This window comes from Zalophus californianus, chromosome 11 (genome assembly GCF_009762305.2).
Source record: "Zalophus californianus isolate mZalCal1 chromosome 11, mZalCal1.pri.v2, whole genome shotgun sequence".
Taxonomy (NCBI): Eukaryota; Metazoa; Chordata; class Mammalia; order Carnivora; family Otariidae; genus Zalophus; species Zalophus californianus.
Window position 1 is genome coordinate 102,395,549 of NC_045605.1, and position 20,665 is coordinate 102,416,213.

General features: G+C 38.2%; 1 protein-coding gene across 1 annotated transcript; it reads right to left on the reverse strand.

The window, feature by feature from the left end:
* Window positions 1-9,200: 9,200 nt before the first annotated feature.
* On the reverse strand, window positions 9,201-20,218 carry MS4A4A (membrane spanning 4-domains A4A). Its single transcript, XM_035723142.1, has 5 exons — window positions 20,063-20,218; window positions 18,950-19,072; window positions 16,856-16,909; window positions 12,004-12,105; window positions 9,201-9,320 (listed from the first exon to the last, which is right to left on the reverse strand). Exons 1-5 carry the CDS (start codon window positions 20,201-20,203, stop codon window positions 9,201-9,203), a joined length of 540 nt encoding a protein of 179 aa, XP_035579035.1. The 5' UTR covers window positions 20,204-20,218.
* Window positions 20,219-20,665: the final 447 nt, after the last annotated feature.

A 20,665-nucleotide genomic window follows, 5' to 3' on the forward strand; every position in this document is an offset into this window, starting at 1 on the left:
AAGCTGTATGTGTTAATAGAGAAGAATTGGAAAAAGCTGTCTGATCTTTTCATTGGGGGAAAATACCACAATTTGCTAAAATTAACAATAAAAATGGGAACATCCAGGGAGCAAACATAGGGACTTTCAGAACTTCCTCTTCCTGATGTCTGTACTTACTGGACATGAAAAAAAAAAAAAAGGTCTAAGTTTTAGCCCTCCAAGTTAATCAGAATTAGCTAAGTTCCTGGGAATCACATGGGCTGCAGCAACCCCAACAAATGTCAATCGGTAAAAAACAAACTGTTGACATTGAAGAGTTTCCAAAAGGAAGCCAAACACATTGTCAGCTTAGTTTAAACCATATCTCAAATTTAGAAGTCATATTTTCCCTATCCACCAAGAAATCAGAAGAAAGGAATTTCATATGTCTTTTCTGTGCTTATCATACAGCTATTTAAAAAATCAAACCAAGGAACATATTTTGATTAATTCAAAAATTTAAATACCTTCCCTGAAATTTGTATAGCTTTGTCTCATTGTGTTACCATTATTTGTATTGTGTGAAAACAAAAATCTTTGAACATGGATCAAAACTGTCCAGGTATTACTGTATAAAGGCATTGGAAAATATCAGAACTTACATATAAAATAATTGAAATGTGCAAGGGTCTTTTATGAGATGGTTCTCATGGAGTCTAAATAGGGTGACTTAAGAAAATGAGCATATGAAAATTGTTATACTTGAAATTTATGGTTGAAGATTTTAAATGATTGGGCAAGTATTAACTTAATTAAATGACCTCTTTAGATATCCTTAAATGAATTTTAAATATTGGAAAAGGAAAAAAAATACAATCATATATGTTTATTGGGATCCTTTTAAAGTTGAAGGAAAAAATCAATTCTTCATGTCATCATGGAACCAGACTTACTCTGTAGACCAATCTGTACAATTACAAAACTAGAAGCAATTCTAAACAACTACTTTCAGACATTGGACAGTAGTCACTGCAGGGCTTACAACATGGAGAAAACAGAAACAAATGTGAATATAACAACTGGTCTGGTTCTGGATGAAGAAACTTTCTAGATCGTGGTCAGGGAGATGGACCCTACTGATCTTGCTACACTGAAAAATAGAAATCAGAGGTTCAGGGAGCTGAAGCAGCTAAAATTGAATTAGTGTGTGTAGAACCAGAAAGGAAGTAGCTGTGCAGAGAGAAGAGTTCCTGAAGTCTGCAAGAAAGTCTCCTTGAATTTGTTGTTAAATACTAAGCTGACATTTATAAGTTGAAATTCCAAATGTCCAATCAAATACTAAACAGATAGTTGCAAGCTAAATGATTACCAGAAGTCACACAGAGCTGGGAGCATTCAAGTTCCTATAAGTGGGTGTGCAGAGTCTCCATGAACACTTAGGATATAAGGACCTCCAGAAGAGTTAAGCCTTAATGATAAATCTAAACTAGTCCAGCATAATAATGACTCTAAAGCCTCCTTATAAAGGCTTTTAAAAACATTAAAATGTAGACCTAGAAATGCCACATAACCCAAATCTATTTCTAAATATTTATGTACATATATGTATATATGTAAATACATTAGCAAGTTAACAATGCTTACCTTTAATGGTAAGATTATTGGTGGGTTTTGTCTCACATATTCCTAGATTTTCTAGTTTTTTGCAGTGTATTAGTATTTTAATTAGAAGAAAGGTAAAGGGAAAATACCACAAATCATACTTCTTTTCCCTTATAAGTTTTAGAACTTTACCAAATTACAATGTTTTGTTACAATAAAAGTCCAGATTAGGAAAAAAAGCCTCAAAAGAATCAAACTGGTCTACAAGTCTAACTGCCTGTCAGAAATAAAGTGTAGTATTATGAAAAGAGAAAATTTGAGCAATCAACCACATAAAAATGACTACATCTAGCATCCAATCAAAAATCATTATATATGCCAAGAAGCAGAAAAAAGACAATAACCAATAACCAGGAGAAAAATCAATCAATAAAAACAGACCTATACATTACTGAAAAATTTAAAATGATATGATATGAAATGCAGGCAGTCTTCTCTAAAAGTTAGAATCATAATATCTTGTTCTAATAGCCTGGAATATTTGTATGAACTTTTTACAAGTAAAAATACACTTAGATTGCTTATATAAATATGAACATAGAAAGGTTTATGGATGCAAAAATTCTTGCCAAAGGAAGACATGCTCTGGCCATTTAATATAAACCCAAAGCAACATCTCAGCAAATACGAGTATAGGTATTTTCTAAAATCCAAGAAACAGCAAAGAATCAAGTGATGTAGGGTCTTGTGGGACCTAGTAAGAGCTTTGGCGTTTATTGTGAATTAAAGAGGAAAGCATAGTAGGATTTTGTCCAGTTACTGCACTACTTGAATAGATCTATTTTAATTCCTTTATATGTCTAAAACTTCAGGGATTGGCTTGACTCCAGATGTTGGCCCAGTTCCAGGGACACTTTGACTCAAGAGATTCAAATGACATTGTTAGGTACTCATCTTTCACTTGGAATCTCTCAGTTTTGCTCTCTTCTGTAAGCATTTGTCTCCGATAGGATTCATACAGTAGCATGATGACAGCTAATAACATTAGATTTACATCTGCACAGCTCTGAGCACAACAGGAAAGAGAAAAGAGGAAGATTCTCTTTCCTGGCCAGTGAAGCAAAAATACTGGGATTAGCTTTGCTTGGAAATGTATCATTTATCTTTTTTAAAAAATTTTATTAGGTTACATTAATCACCATACAATACATCATTAGTTTTTGATGTGGTGATCCACGATCCATTGTTTTCGTATAACACCCAGTGCTCCATGCAGTACGTGCCCTCCTTAATACCCATCACCAGGCTAACCCATCCCCCCTACCCCCTCCCCTCTAAAACCCTGTCTGTTTCTCAGAGTCCATAGTCTCTCATGGTTCATCTCTCCCTCCGATTCCCCCCCACTTCATTTTTCCCTTCCTTCTCCTAATGTCCCTCATGCTATTCCTATGTTCCACAAATAAGTGAGACCATATGATAATTGACTTTCTCTGCTTGACTTATTTCACATAGCATAATCTCCTCCAGTCCCATCCAAGTTGATGTAAAAGTTGGGTATTCATCCTTTCTGATGGCTGAGTAATATTCCATTGTATATAAGGACCACATCTTCTTTATCCATTGATCTGTTGAAGGGAATCTTGGCTCTTTCCACAGTTTGGCTGTTGCAGACATTGCTGCTATGAACATTGGGGTGCATATCGCCCTTCTTTTCACTACATCTGTGTCTTTGGGATAAATACCATGGAGTGCAATTGCTGGGTCATAGGGTAGCTCTATTTTTAACTTTTTGAGGAACCTCCACACTGTTTTCCAAAGTGGTTGTACCAACTTGCATTCCCACCAACAGTGTAAGAGGGTTCATATAATTGGTTTTTCTTAAGTCACTAAGCTACCACAGAACCAGCCACTTTAGTTGGGTTGATGTAATTCTGCCATTGCCCAGATCTAGGAGAAATTGAGGGTAGAGTCAGCTCCACCTTTGTGGATAAATTGGGAGTAAGGGCATGGTGGTTCCTTAGAGGAAATTCAGGTTACGATTATCAGAACAAATGGGAATAAATACTGTGTATCAAAAATGTAAAATGTAAATGAAATATTGGAGAAAAATAATAAGTGAGGGAGGAAGCTGTCATTTAAAATATCAACACATATAAAATAAATACAAGATTGTGGCTGTACAAAGGAGAGACAACTATGTTTCTATTGCATGGTAAAATACTAACATTTAATGTCAGTGTTTTATAATATTCAACAATACTAATAAAAACAAATGCTAGAGACAAGTCTATAAAGCAAGAAAAGAAAATACTAATGAATATATTGTAAAGTTGAAATGAGAAATGTAAAATGTGAGAATTTATACTGAATGGAGCACTGGGTGTTATACGCAAACAATGAATCATGGAACACTACATCAAAAACTAATGATGTAATGTATGGTGATTAACATAACCTAATAAAAAGAATGTGAGAATTTATAAATAAAATGATTTTTAAAAACTCTACATTAACTTCAAAAATAACTTTAGGGCAAGAGACAACAAAAAGAAAGGTAAGAAAAAATAGTTAACAAAACATAATTGCTTCATAGAATTAATATAGATGATGGATTAGTACACTAATATCAAAATACATATACATAATAAATAAAAAGGAAATAGGCAAAGAACATGAACAAATAACTCATAGAAGAATGACAAAAACCCAAGTTACAATTAACAAGGAACTCAACTGAAATGGCTTAAACCATAGAAATTATTTATTAAAAATCATAGTTAAAACAAACTTTAGGAGACAGCTTCTCAATTATGGAATCAAAGACCCATCTTATTTCCATGTCTTGCTATTTTTCCTTATTGAATTTTATCTGAAATCAGAAGATACAATGCCTCCAGCTTTGTTCTTCTTGCTCAGTATTGCTTTGACTATTTGGGTTCTTTTCTGATTCCAATTTTTATGTCTTTTCTATATCCATGAAAAATGTCATTGAAATTTTGATGGAATTTCACTGATTCTGTAGATCATTTTGAGCAGTATAGATATTTTGACAATATTAATTCTTTTTTTCTTTAAGATTTTTATTTATTTATTTGACAGAGAGAGAGACAGTGAGAGAGGGAACACAAGCAGGGGGCTGGGAGAGGGAGAAGCAGGCTTCCCCCTGAGGAGGGAACCCAATGTGGGGCTTGATCCCAGGACCCTAGGATCATGACCCGAGCAGAAGGCAGACACTTAACAACTGAGCCACCCAGATGCCCCGACAATATTAATTCTCCCAAACCACAAACACAGGGTATCTTTCCATTTATTTGTGTCTTCTTCAATTTCTTTCATCAATATCTTATAGTTTTCAGTCTACAAATATTTTTTTTTGAGAGAGAGAGAGAGTGTGTGTGTGTGTGTGTGTGTGAATAGTGAAGGGGAGGGACAGAGGGAGAGGGGGAAAGAGAGAATGCAACACAAGCCTCGATCTCTTGACCCTGAGATCATGACCTGAACTGAAATCAAGAGATGGATGCTTAACCAATTGAACCACCCAGGTATATCTTCAGTGTACAAATCTTTCAACACCTTGGTTAAATTTATTCCTAAGTATATTATTCTTTTTGATGCTATTGTAAATGTGATTGCTTTCTTAATTTCTTTTGCATTGTTATTGTTAGTGTATAGAAATACAGCTGATTTTTGTTTGTTGATTTTGTATTCTGTAACTTCTAAAAATTTCTTTATTAGTTCTAGAAATTTTTTGGTGGAGTATGTAGAGTTTTCTGTATATAAGATCATAGCATCTAAAAACAGACCATTTACTTCTTCTTTTCCATTTTATATGTCTTTTATTTCTATTTCTTGCCTAATTGCTCTGGCTAGGATTTCCAGTACTATTTTGAATAGAAAAGGCAAGAGTAGCATGCTTGTCTTGTTTCTGATCTGAAAAGGAAAATTTTGTGCTTTTCACTATTAGCTGTGGGCTTGTCATATATGGCCTTTATTATGCTGAGGTACATTTCTTTTAAACCTAATTTGTTTTTTTTTAAGTTTACTTGTTTATTTCTTATTTATTTAAGTAATCTCTGTAACCAACGTGGGGCTCAAACTCACAACCCTCAGATCAAGAGTCACATGTTCTACTGACTGAGCCAGCCAGATGCCCCTCTTCTAAACCTAATTTGTTGACAACTTTTATCATGAAATAAAGTTGAATTTTATCAAATTCTTTTTTCCACCTAAACTAAAAAGCTTCTACACAGCAAAGGAGATAACAAAATGATAAGACAACCTATGAAATGGGAGAAATATCTGCAAACAATACATCTGATATATACATTGGATAATTAATTTCCAAAACATATAAGGAACTCAAACAACTCAATAGCAAAAATACCCCCAAACAGAAAACAAAACAAAATGACAACAACCCAAACCCAAATAACCTGATTAGAAAAGGGGCAAGGGACTTGAATAGACATTTTTCCAAAGAAGACATGCAAATGGCCAACAGGAATGAGAAAAGTGCTCAATATCACTAATCATCAGAGATATGCACATCAAAACCACAATGCAATATCACTTACATGTGTTAGAATGGCTACTATCAAAAAGACAAAACAAATGTTGATGAGGATGTGAAGAAAAGGGAACCTCATGCACTGTTGTTGGGAATGTAAATAGGTACACCACTATGGAAGAGTACATTAGTTCCTCAAAAAATTAAAAATTAACTACTGCATGATCCAACAATCATGCTTTCGGGTATATAGTAAAGAAAATGAAATCACAATCTCAAAGAGGTATCTATACTTCCATGTCCACTGCAACATTACTCAAAATAACCAAGATATGGAAACAGGCTAAGTGTCTACCAGTGGATGAATGGATTAAGAAGTGTGTGTGTGTGTGTGTGTGTGTGTGTGTAAGTGTGTGTAATTTCAGACTTAGAAGGAAATCCAGCCATTCATGACAACAGTTTGAACCTGGAGGATGTTATGTTAAGTGAAGTAAGCCAGACACAGAAAGACAAAGGTTGTATGTCTCACTTATATGGGGAATTTTAAAAATTCAAACCCATAAAAGCAGAGAGTAAAATGAGAGTTGTCAGAAGCTGGGGAGTGGGGGAAATGGGAAGATGTTGGTCACAGGGTACAAAGTTTCAGTTAAGCAGGATGAGTTAAGTCCTGGTGATCTAATGTACAGCATTATATAAAATAAAATGTATACTTGAAATTAGCTAAGAGAGTTGATCTGAAGTTCTCTAGTCACAAAAAAAAGAAAAGATAACTTTGTGAGGTGATGGGTATGTGATAATCATTTCACACTATATATGTTTATTAAAACATCACATTTTACACCTTAAATATATGTAATTATTATTGTCCATTATACCTCAATAAAGCTGGAAAAAGTTTAAAAATTAAAAGTTAAGGGAGAAAGAAAATGTCCACGAACATAAGGAAGAGCGCAGAGGGACCACAGGGTAAGGGAGGGAAGACTGAATGGGAAGAAATCAGAGAGGGAGACAAACCATGAGAGACTCTGGACTCCAGGAACCAAACTGGGGGTTACAGAGGGAAGGGGGGTAGGGAGATGGGGTAACCAGGTGATGGGTATTAAGGAGGGCATGTGTGGTGATGAGCACTGGGTGATACACGCAACTAATGAATCGTTGAACACTACATCAAAAACTTATGATTACTATATGTTGGCTAATTGAACATAATTTTTAAAAAATGCAATGATAGTATTTCTATCATGAAAGTGTTACTTCCTCAGAAAGAACTTTCCTGGTTACTTTTTCTAATGTCCACCCCCTCCCCAGCCATTGTTAGCCTGCTAACTTGCTTCATCATCATAGCTTCTAACAACACATGAAAATATTTTGATTGATTATTTACATGTTCAACTAGGTCCTGTCCTGTAAGTTTGACCTACGTGAGAGGAAGCACATCACTCTCTGGCTGCCTGCCCATCACAGGCACTTTATAAATGTGTGTTTAATAAAACAACAAAGAATGGATACATACACACATACATACACATGCACATATGTATTCATGTATGCGTATATTAAAACTTTTATGGCTCAGTCTGTGCCAGCCAGAGTAGTAGTTGCTCTACCTATATCATCACAAGTCTACAAGCCACGTGCTATTATTACTATTTTACTGAAGAGAAATAGGAAGCACAGACACATTTTGTGGTATGCCCATGGCAACTGGGAGAGATGGAATTTTCGAGATGAAAATCCAGAGTTGTCTGATTTACAAGCCCCCATTGTTTTACCACACTATATTTCCTGATATCATCACTTAGTGTCCATCATATCACATTGACTAGGAAGTAGGCAGTTCATGAACTTATTGTTGCTAATTTAATTTAATTTAATTTAATTTAATTTAATTTTGCTCTGTAATAAAGCAAATGTATTTAATGAGCATTCAGGAAATACTATGCATTGCACAATAACACATATGGCACTGGATACATATTTGATTAAGATCTAATCCTGCCCTATAGGAGACAGGGAATGGAGGGGGAAGAGAGGGAGAAAAAAAAGGAACAGAGAGAAGATAGAGAAGAAGGGAGGAAGAGAAAGATGAAGAGAGAGAGAAAATATAAATTAAATCTGATCCATGAAATGATTTTTACTGTATGTGTACTTACGTTCAAATAATGGTTTATGTGCATACAAGGACTGAATGTGCTATTAGAAGGTATTTTTCTATGGAAGAAGAAAAACAGGAAAAGGAAGGAGAGGGGAAAGTTTTGCATCTCAATGTTCTGAAGGTAAAAACATCTTGCATTCCCAAAGGCAGGAGAAGACAGTCAAACAAGTAGGAGTATTGCCCAGGGAAGAAGAAAAATGTAGTCTTTAAGGAGCCCTCATTTCAGCAATGTCTTTTTGACCTTCTTCTGCTGAATCTAATTTACCAACTTAATGTCCTTATATAAAGTTCTGAAGACGGATAAAAACTTTTTTCTTTTGTTCTTTCTTTCTTTTTTAAGATTTTATTTATTTATTTGACAGAGACACAGCGAAAGAGGGAACATAAGCAAGGGGAGTGGGAGAGGGAGAAGCAAGCTTCCCACGAAGCAGGGAGCCCGATGCAGGGCTCAATCCCAGGAGCCTGGGACCACGACCTGGGCCGAAGGCAGATGCCCAACGACTGAGCCACCCAGGTGCCCCCCCCCTTTGTTTTAGAGAGAAAGAACACAGGTGGGGAGGGGCAGAGAGAGAAGGAAAGAGAGAATATCAAGCAGGCTCCATGTTTAGCATGGAGCCCCACGTGGGACTCAATCTCATGGCATTGAGATCATGACCTGAACAGAAATCAAGAGTTGGACATTTAACCGACTGAACCACCCAGGCACCCCAATGGATAAAAACTTTCAAGCACCACTGGCTCATTAAATGCATGGTTTATTTATTTAATTTCTGCTATTGTTGATAAAAAGCCAGTAAAATGAGTTGTTGAGTTCTTGGGGGAAAATGAGAACGTGGTTTTGAAATAAATAGATGATAGATAGATAGATAGATGATAGAGATAGAGATTTATAGATATATAGATAGATGATATAGATATAGATAGATATCAGAGTTGGATTCTGGTACTTTCCCAAATGGGGTTCTTGCACAACTGTCAGGATGGATTTTCTGGAACATTTTGTTGTTGGTCTTTCGGTGGCATCAAACCTCCTGCAAATGGTGCAGAAGATGCAGTTTCTGCCATGTGAGGATTTGATGGCATAACAAAAACAACCTGTGAAGTCTATCAGAATGCCATAGGTGAGTCAACCAAAAAACCACAGGGCTTGCCCTTCCTGTCCTTACAATGACATCACTATCAGAGTCTACTCTTTCTTCTCTGAATTCGGTCTCCAGATCAACTTGGTGGGGTTTCTCCAGCATTCTGGAGCTCAGACTGGACCTTGGAAAAACATGCAGTGATAGCTATTGGCTGTTGCTGTGATCCTGTAAGTGGACTGATCTTACATATGGATGATGGTACACAACAAGTTGGAAACCAAGGTGTTATGGAAAATTTAGAGCTCTTCTTCCAAATCTGGTTCTTTATGCTGATGGCAACAACATACCCAAATCATGATTTGCTGACCATGACTCAATCATTTCAAAAACCACAGTGATCCAGAAAGGCAGGAACCATCAGCAAACTAAGGAAAATGCTGGTCTTTCTTCCACAAACTCAGTGTGAATGGAGTGTGTATGTGTGTGTGTGTGTGGGGGGGTGAGGGTGGGGAGGGGGAGAATAGAGACAAGAAGAGATGAAACTTCAGCATTAATGCCTCCAAGACACGCTCTTCTGGATTCACACCAAGAGCAGCTTTTCCCAGCTCTGTAACTCCAGGAGCAGAAGGGAACACAGGCTTAGACATTATGATAGGAAGGTTACTAAAGAATTTGCTCCCTTGTGCAGATGCTTTGGTCAATGAAAATAACCTTCTTCACTTAACAAAATTACAAAGTCATTAGGAATTGTTGAAAACTCTAACTTCTAGGGTCTTTCAATGCAGAAGTCCACAAATAGAGTTAGTCCACCTCTCTTCTGTGGGGCAGGATATGTTGTGTAGCACGGAAGCCTCAAAAGAAAAGAAAGAGGCACAAAATGGTGGAGAAGAGCAAGAGAAAAAATAATTTCATCAAACTTTTACTATTTTATGATTTGCCTTTGGACAATAAAACTATGAGCAACTCTGGGTGTTTTAATTCAATTCTTGGAAGATAGCCTTGTCATATTCTTCCTAGTGCCCCTTGGTCTCTTCTCTTTTCCCATGTACCAATCCTCTCTCTATATATGATGTTCTTTCAGGGGCCAGGAGGATCTGCTGCCTGCCTCAGGGTAAGAGACGGGCAAGTATGCACACCTTGGTTAAAGAAGTTTGAAACGCTGACTTTGTTCAGTAGCTCAGGGAAGGTTGCTATGACAGGATAACGGAGCAAAATCTGGCACTCTGGGGGGACCTTGCCATTTTGAAGTATCCTCTGATCTGGACTAAGAGAGGAGGCCTTGGAGGGAGTAAGGATGGAGAAAATTAGTTTGTCTTTTTAATTGTAGTAGGCAAGATGCTAGGATGACACCCAGTGACCCATGCCCCTGTGTGATTCCCCCTGCTTGAGTGTGGGTGGGGCCTGTGTATATAATGGGATATCACTCCTGTGAGTAGGTCACTTAGCAGTTGACTTTCAGTTTATCAAAAAGGATATTACTCTGTAAACATTTTTCCAAAGAAGACATACAGATGGCCAATAGGGAAAGGTGCTTAACATCACTAATCATCAGGGAAATGCAAATCAAAACCACAATGAGGTATCACCTCACAAACCCGTCAGAATGGCTAGTATCAAAAAGACAGGAAATAAGTGTTAGCGAGGATGTGGAGCCTCCTGCACCATTGGTGGGAATGCAGATTGGTGCAGTCGCCATAGAAAACAGTACGGAGGTTCCTCAAAAAATTAAAAACAGAAATACCATATGATCCAGTAATTCCACTACTGAGTATTTACCCAAAGAAAATGAAAACACTAATTTGAAAAGATACACGTGCCCCTATGTTTATTGCAGCATTATTTGCAATAGCCAAGATATGGAAGTAACTGTAGTATCCATCGATAAATTAATGGATGATCAAGATGGATATATACTACTCAGCCATAAAAAAGGATGAGATCCTGTAATTTGGATGGACTTAGAGGGTATTATGCTAAGTGAAGTAAGGCAGAGACAGACAAATACCATATGATTTCCCTTACATGTGGAATCTAAAGAAACAAAACAAACAAAACAGATTCTTAAATGCAGAGAACTAACTGGTGGTTGCCAGAGGGGAGGTGGGTGGGGGTATGGGCAAAATAGATGAAGGGGCTTAAGTGGTACAAACTTCCAGTTATAAAATAAATCAGTCATGAAGATGAAAAGCATAGCATGGGGAATATATCCATTATATTGTAATAACCTTACATGGTGACAGGTGACACATTGCGGTGAGCACTGGGTACTGAATAGAACTGTCAAATAACGAAGCTGTATACATCAATTTAAAAAAGGACATTATTCTGGGTAGACTTGACCTAATTATATGAGCTGTTTAAAAGAAAAATTAGAGCATCAGAGGTTTTCACTCTCTTGCTGGCCTCAAAAGTAGAAGTTAGTTGTCATGAGTTGCACAGCTGAAAGGAAGTCCATTCCGCAACGTGAGCATGGAAGAGGATCGGAGGCCTCAGCTGAGACTGAAGCCCCGGCTGGCTTCTTGATCACAGCCTTGTCAGACCCTGAGCAGAGGAACCAGCTGAGGTGTGCCCAGACTCTTCACCCATGGAAACTGAGAAGTGATAAATGTGTGTTGTTTAAACCTCTAAGTTTCTGGAATGTATTACACGGCCATAGAAAACTAATATGATGTCTTTGAGGCAAGCCCAATACTCACCCCCTCAGGATGGCAACAGGTTACATTGCATCCAAAGGCAGAGAGGGACACAGCAATGCAGAACTCTAGCACACTTAACAGGATCACCAGAACGTCTATACTCTAGGAACAAATTTATAAGCAGGAAATGTGAGAAATAGAGATGACAAGATGAAAACACTGACCATCTGATTACAAGGCAAAAAGAGAAGCACTGGCCTGCTGTCAATAAAACTGGCTCCTCACTGCAGCCATATACCCTTGGCCCGTCTTGGCCTGTTGAATGCCACTTATCCTCTCATTTTTTTCATCAGTAAAATAATCACTTTTCCCCACCCTCTACCTTCCAGTGCTATTGTAGATACAGAATGTGAAAACTCTTTAAAGGGGGGTAAGGGATCATAAAGATAACTTAGGTTTTTCAAACACCAAAAATTCCATATAGTTGACAAAATAGTATGATCTCCTATCTTGGTAGTTGCAGGCAGAGTGCTAATTGTGGGCAGAATATTAACAGACCAAAGAGGTCCACATCCTAACCTCTGGGACCTACAGATATGTCGAGTTACATAGCAAAGGAGAATTAAATTTGCAGATTAAATTAAGGCTGTTTATTAACTGACCGCTGAGATGAAAGGATTATTCTGGATTATCTGGGTGGGCCCAAAATAATTACAGAATCCTTCTAAGTGGAAGTGGGAGGCAGAAGAGTCAAAGTCCAAGAGAGATTTGAAGATGTTGCACTGCTTGCTTTGAAGACAGAGGATGGGCCCACAAGCTCAGAACTGCAGGCAGCCTCTAGAAGCCAGCAAAGGCAAGGAAACGGATTCTCCCTTACAGCCTCCAGAAAGGAATGTAGCTCTGCCAACACTTTGATTTTAACCCGATGAAACTCACCATTTCAAACTTGTGACCTCCAGAACTGTAAGATAATAAATTTATGTTGTCTCGAGTCACTAAGTTGGCAATAATTTTGTTATAGCAGCAATAAGAAACTAACATAACAATAAAAACCAAGTTAATCAGTCTGTAATCCATCTCCCCAGAGAACTGGCTTTAGGTTTTTTTGTGTGTTTTTTTTGGCTTTAGGTTTAATCTTTAACCAAAATATATGGTCAGATTTGAGAAACACTGGGCAGTACTCTTACTCCTAAAAACCTGAATTGGATGCCTGGGATCCTTTGGTCTAAATATTCTCTCTTTCCTTGTGGAAGAGCCGATAGATTAAGAGCCCGGGACTTGAGTGACATGGACTCAACTGGGCCTTGAGAATGTTAGCATTCATCATTTTTTAAAATCTATTTACTCATCTCTTCAACATATTGTAGCCTCTATGTTTCAGGAATTGTTGTAGGCATAGAAGACAGAGCAGCAAATAGAACAGACAATTTCCCAACCCTCAAGGATCCTACCATCTGACGGGGTAGACCAGGAATTGACAAACTTTCTGTAAGAGGCCAGCTCGCACATATTTTAGGTTTTACAGGCCACAAGGTCTCTGTCACAAATACTCAATTCTGCTATTAGAGCACCAAAGCAGACATAGACGATATGGAAACAAATGGGTGTGGCTATGTTCCAATAAACTTTATTTACAAAAAACAGTGGTCAGGCTAGATTTCCAACAAAAAGTAGCAAATATATATGTAATATATGAGTTTGAGCCATATAAACCACTGTCTTTCTAGATCAAGCAAGAGTTGATCACTGGCAGTCTCATACTGTTCTGCCTCCTGATTCCAGGTAGTATGCGCTGTCCTCTTTCCTGCAAAGAGCTCATCTTTTCTAACCTCTTCTTATAATCATATTCAAAAGTAAGCTCTTAGGCCTTGATCAGCCTCTAGCTGTTTTCCAATATTTCTATACTTTCCTCCAAGGAGCTCCTAAAGATAGGGGCCTGGTCTCCTTCTTATGTCTCCTAGAGTGCCAACGCTAGGACCAGGAGTAAAGTATGGGCTCACAGACCTGCGGACTGACCATGCAGGTGCCCAGGCAGCAAGAGACCTGATACTTCAGATCCCAAGAAGCCCTTATGGATTTGCTCTGCTATAAGGACAGGCAGAAAAAATGTTCACACAATAGGAATTTGTGACGGCCTCTGGGAGAAGGTGATTGAGATCAAGATGGAACCAGCTACCTTATTTCGAAAGCCTCTTGTTAAAAAATCATTAAGAACTTCAAGACAGCAACAGCAGAGCAGTAAAGAAGGTGTAGGGTTCTTCTAACTGTAAGCCCCATGTGCCTGCGCAGGTCCCATGCCCAGGCAGCCAGCTGCATGAAACTGGCCCATTCCAAGTTTGGTCCTTAGCACTGTAACCTGACAAACTACAAATGGGCAGAATGGCAGAAACTGAAAGTAGGCTTCTTCTTCAGGATAACAACATAGAACAATATTAAATATAAATATGAATGGGGCATTAGAGGCAGGAAAGCACAGAATCTCATCTTGCTTCTGCCAATTCCTAACTGCATGATCTTGGGGGAAAATCTAAGTTCGCTGAAGAAACTCTCTTATTTTGGGGTAAGTGGCAAGAAATAAACTTGCCTACTAAAAGCCCTGTTAGAAACCTCAAGGGGAGTATGAGTTAGTTTAGCAGAGACAGTCAAGGGGTTATTTTGGCATGACTATACAGCACTCAGGACTTTTCGAGGATTAGCCTGGAATGAAGAAGAGGCATAATGAGTATGGAAGAATGCTCAATTTCACATTTGGGTGAACACAAGAGACAGTGAGACAGAGAACTAACTAAGCACGGAGAAAGGTCAGAAGGGAGCTCACACAGAGGGGAAACAACAGAAAACTCAGCGGTGCTGAAAATGGCTAAATAGACTTTTTTTTTTTTTTTAGACTTTTTAGTAATAAAGACTCAGTTGCATTTTGGCCAGGGCTGCGCCTCAAGAGTGCGCCTCCCTGCACTTACCCAGAGGCCCACAGCTTCACAACCTACAATAGCTTGTGTAAGTGGCAATTTGGAGAATTAAAGCCATTAGGATAACATTTAAATGAGGGCAAGTGGTACAGAGAAGTAGTGAAATACAGAATGGAAATTGAGAATTTGCCAGGAGCTGGGTGTTGAGGCCCAAAGTGCTTAATCTTGCAAGAACATCCAGAGATGTGGGGAGAGGTAATGGTGATTTGCCACTTGTTGGATAATGTTCAAGACAATTTTATTTTATTATTAGAGAACCAGGAACTCCATCAGGGAGCCCTGGGGACACAGAGGGGTTGACATCTGGGCTCCCTTTTTACAGTGGATAACAGAATTGGTGTTTTGAAATTAAACAGAAAAAAATATGCAATATGCTTCGTGCACTAACTAGGGAGAGTAGGTACTCTATAACCATGAGCTTCCTTTCCCTCATCATGTATGGAGGAACAAAGAGAAAGAGGAGATGTGGGCCTGGCTCCTCAATAAAAGATTTCCTTCTTCTTCAATCATTTTCAATTTCCCAAATGGCTGATTCATCCATCAGCTACGGACTACCGAGTGTTACTTTTGCCAGAGCCAGAGCTCCTGTGACTTGCTTCCATCACAGTATCCAGGAAAAATGGAAGCACTCACCATTAAAATAGATAGGGACATCAAGCAGTTCTCCATCTTCTCAAAACTGCCACAGTAAAAGAGATCGAATCAAAAACTATTCAAGTGGCCTGCAGTGAACAAGATCCCTAATGCAGCCAAGACAGAACTGGAGATGTTTAATCCTAGGCTACTTCTGATCTAGGAAGGAAAGTCAATTCAGCAATCCAGTGGTATCCTCAGGGGTGTCACCAACAAGCACTCTACACCCCTCGCTTCTTGTTCCCACAGTCCAGCTGCTCTATCTTGGCCACCGTGCTGTCTCCTCACTGTGCACTCCCCTCACAGCACTTCCAGCTCATCTCCTGCCCAAACACAAACATGATCCTGTTGTTTCCAAGCTTGAATCCTTCACACAACCCTCACGCACATGAGATAAACTCTTTTTTTCCATGTTAGCTAGACAGTTCTGTCCGTGCCCATCACCTGCCATGCTCGGCATCGGGTGCCTGGCTGCGCATTATTTTCTAAATGTGGCTTCCATGCTTTTTGTGTATGACCTCCCTCTGCTCTGTATTCCTTTCCTGCATTTTCTTCCCTTGGAGGCTTATTCTGAGAACTAAAATTCTCCAAGAAAGCATGAGAGGTTTAGTGTGGCTGTAGCATGAGGGGGATTTTAATGGTTATAGCTGGACCAGAAGCTAGGGAGACATACTGAGGTCAGACTTGGAAAAGCCATAGAGATCACACTCCATAGTCTGATCTTTATCTTTTGAGCAAAGAAAACTCAAGTATGGTCTTTAGCGAGCAAAAACATATGTTGAGATCTGGGCTTTTGCTTTTATTGGCTTGTGAAAGATATTGGCATGAGAGTTGTGTTTTAAATTTGCTTTACCTTATTTAATAGCCTTATTGTGAATTTCTTCCATTGCAAGCCAAATGAAAATCCTTTCCATAAACAGTCGGAATACACATTTTAATCAGTAAGTCAACAAATATTATGCCACACCAACACTTGGTGGTCACTGTTATGGACTGGATCTCAAGCTGCAAGGTCTGTTTGGCCAGTCCCATTTGACATTACTTTTCAGGAATTCTCCATATTTTTATAAAGATTCTCTCAACAACTGCCTTCCCAAACTATTCATTGTCATATCAGTAATTTTATGACCAGCCAATTTTTTATTATAATTTCTGAAAGACCAATGCAACTATGTAAAACAATCTCTCCTGATTTTTAAAAAACAAACAAAACCCATCTTGTACTCTGGAAGAATAATACTTGGTTAGTCTTTCTTCTTTTGGGACAAAAATAAGCAACAGATTAAAAAAAAAAAGGAAACATTACTCACCAGACCTTTTGTAGTTTTAGCCCCTGCTACAATTGACAAGGACCCTGAAACAATAAATTAGTAACAAGAGTGAAAAAATGCAGGTAAAAAAACTTTAAACAAATATTTGAAGTCAAAACTTACTAAAACTTACCCCTAACTGTGATAAATTTGTTAAACAGCCCAATTATATTGGAAGAAACACAATAGATTGTAAATAATCCTCCTCTTTTCCCAGAAACAACAGAGAAATTCTGCCAGATGGATTCACAGGAGAATTTTTCAAGCCTTTCAAAAAAATGTCTAACTGCAATGGTATTTAAACATCTGAGGGCCTTGAAATATAAAGAAAGCTTCTAAATTCCTGATATGAAGGAACCCTAATACGGTACCAAAATTTAATAAGATTTTAGGAAAGAAAAGAAACTAACAATTGTTTTTATTTAAAATGACTATTAAATGTTATAAACAAAATAGTAGCAAAGAAAGTTTTTAATTCCATATTAGATGCTGATTATTTTAAAAAATTTTTAATAATATACTATTCCATTTGGCTCCATCATTGGGTAATTATTTTCCATTTAGCTAAAACAACTGATATCAAGTTGATTGGACCCCCCCTGCCTTAAACTATTTGACTGTTTGAATGTCTGGGTTTGCTTTCCAATTGGAAATGTTCTACCAATTAAGCAAAGAATCATCTAGTGGGATTCCTACGATGGTTTGAGTGATAGCTCAATTGACAAACCTAGCTCCTGCAGTTCCTGGAAATCTACGGAACATGTGTAGAGGACATAAATTATGAGAACTGGTTTCCAAAGTGGTCTTGAAAAGGAAATTAAATGGGAAGCAGAAAATGCGAGTGGCTGATGTCTGCAAGACTGAAATCAGAACGACCCTGTTTGAGTCCTGACTCCTATACCAAATAATAGCATGATCTTGGACAAATCACTTAATTTCTCCAAGTCCCAGTTTCTTCATCCACAAAATGAGGGCCATGGTAAATCCTTTCTCAGAAGTCTGAGAATTGAATATACAAAGCATGTAAAAGAGTGCCCAGATTATGGTAAGTATTAAATAAAAGCTATTATTGACATTAGTGTCATCAGACATGTAAATCATGGTACAAATGCCCAGGAGTAACACAGCATAGCTGCTCTTCAAATCTTGCACTTCTTCTATAAACAGGCAAGGGGGAACAAAAAGCCAACTCTATAATAAAACTCTGAACTCTCTCATTTTCAACTTTGTAGATGAATGGAAACCCTACAATACTTGAATAGGGTTTTCTGGTTCTAACATAAAACCAGTTTATAAACTTATTTTCCATTTGTCACTTGATACTTTATGTTCTCTTTACACTCTTCATTTGCAGAGAAACTCTCTTGCATTTTATGTTAAGAGAAAAATTTCAACTTTCTTAAATTTTCACTTAATCTTATAGTTATTCTTGTTAAATTTATGAAACAAAATTTATCTAATACCAGCTCCACTTGCTAAGATTTGATAGCTGATTATAAATTGCCTGCACACCAGCCATGTCTCCTCTTCTTCCTTGTTAACGAAATCCTCATTTTGTTCATGAGCTTCAGTGAACCCTTCCCAGCCTGAGAAGTGAATCTCAATTAGTCCAAGCCAACAATGACAAATCCATTACTTTTGCCCAGAGTTGGTTTGGGAATATAAAGGATTTATGCATACAAAACGTTTATGAACAATGAGATGTATCGAGTCTGAGGTGATATGCCAGCCATCCTCCATGAGGTGCTTGCACTCCTGAACTAACCGAACCTGGAGATGACTAGACACTGGGTTTCTTGTTGTAAAACAATCAATGCTTTCATTGTTTAATCCATTATGATTTGGGTCTTTTGCTACATGCTGCTGTAATATATCGTGATACATACTAAGTATTTAATCTTCCCAGCTTTGTATGAGTCTTATAGTATTATCCTTACATTAAATGTCAGAAAGTGGAGTCAAAAGGAGATTAGATATCTTTCTCAAAGTTATGGAACTACAAAATAGGGTTAGGATATGATTCTAAAGCTCAGGATATTAGCAACTATGTTATGTTGTCTCCAACTATATCAGAAGGTGTTCTACTCACCATCAGTGACCCACAATTTTGTACAACTCATGCTCTGACAAATAATGAACTTCATTAAGTGGAAATGTGACATTAATGTTTATTATTCCCAGGCTGAGTTTCATCAGGGCAATTAGGATCTGCACAACCTAGAAATGATGAAGAAAGTAAAAACTGATTATCTACCGCCCCCTTTCCAACCACTTGTCCTATCATTTTTATTTCATATAAAGAAATATGGGTATATTAACTTACTAAAATTGTCTCTTGGGATATCTATCCCAATTGTCCCATTTTCAAGGTAAAAAGAATGGTAGGTACCAGGACCTACCCAGAGGTGCTTCACTGACCCCTGTGACGTTACTCTTACCGTAGCTCTTGCTCTCCTTTGCACATGCTCAGATAGGAGTGACTCAGGAATTAGGAAGCAAGGAAAAATAATGTGAAGGAAGGGCCATGTGTATAGGAGCAATATGATCTTTTCTTGGTGTCTAGGGCTTGAGGACATGAGTGAGTACAGGGGTCTAAAACTAGAGGCCTTGGAGTACAATTATCCCATGGCATAAAAAGGATACAAAGTGTCATAATGATCTTGTCCCATTGATTTAAAGCTTGGGCTAGAGATCAACATCTGTATTCACTCTCCTTCCACCTGCACTAATCTGTCTTTCTTTAAACTGTCCATTTCTTTTAGGCACACCCACCTGAGACTCCAGACAGAAATGCACTGAGAATAAGAGAATTTCTATCCTCTGAGGAGCAGGCTAAGAAAATTTCCCAGAGACAGTAACAATGTGGGGCAATCAGCTATCAGAAAGATCTGTTGGGTAGACACCAGCTAGTGTGCATGCAGCCTTTCTTTTGCTGCTCTTCCTAGCTGAAGTTAAAGTTATCATTGATGACCCACAAACCTAGAATAGATCTGAAGTCACTATATTTTAAATACAATGAGATTAGAAGCATGATGTAATAGAACATTGTACCATTTTTGACTGATAAGGCCTGAACATCAAATACCAACATCCCGAGGGCTGGCTGATATATTATGAGGTCAATGGGACAGAGTATTTGTCATTGAAACTGATCAGCTGTGAGTTTACAACATGATTGGTCTACTTCCAGATCTGCAACTGACTTACCCCGAGGACTTTAGGATCCCCCTTCAAGAACTTCTCTGGAATCCCTTTCCACAGATTTGGGTGTAGAACAGCAGACTTCTCTGGCTGGTACACACCAGGGCCAGCCCCTGTGGTCCCTTCTAGTCCTTGCGTGGTTGCCATGGCAGCAGAAAAGGAGCTACAATAAGAATTGTAATTTAGGGGTGCCTGGGTGGCTCAGATGGTTAAGTGTTTGCTTTCGGCTCAGGTCATGATCCCAGGGTCCTGGGATCGAGTCCCGCATCGGGCTCCCTGCTCTGTGGGGCACCTGCTTCTCCCTCTGCCTCTCGCTCTCTCTGTCTCTTATGAATAAATAAATAAAATCTTTTTTAAAAATTGTAATTTAGGATGAGGTCCTGTTAATGGCAAGACAAACTGTGGTCTACATTCCCTTGCTTTATTATAACAGCTATTAGAGTATCTTTGCAAAATGTAGTTATTGCAAAGGCCAGCCAGGAAAGGGGAACAAGAAACACCTTAAGGAGAGAAACACAGAGAGAGAAATGCCATGTGTCATCAAGATGCTAGAAAGTACTGAAGAGAGGGGAATCTAGATAGAATTAAGGAGAATATGCTGGGCCCCTC

Bases quoted from the DNA above. Each gene is read 5' to 3' on its own strand.
- MS4A4A (XM_035723142.1), bottom strand. From the start codon at position 20,203: ATGGCAACCACGCAAGGACTAGAAGGGACCACAGGGGCTGGCCCTGGT. The intron at 12,106-16,855 runs GTGAGTAATGTT...ATTTGTTCCTAG, and splicing joins CTAAAACTACAAAAGGTCTG to AGTATAGACGTTCTGGTGAT. The intron at 9,321-12,003 runs GTGAGTATTGGG...TAGACTTCACAG, and splicing joins CCTGTTGCCATCCTGAGGGG to GTTGTTTTTGTTATGCCATC.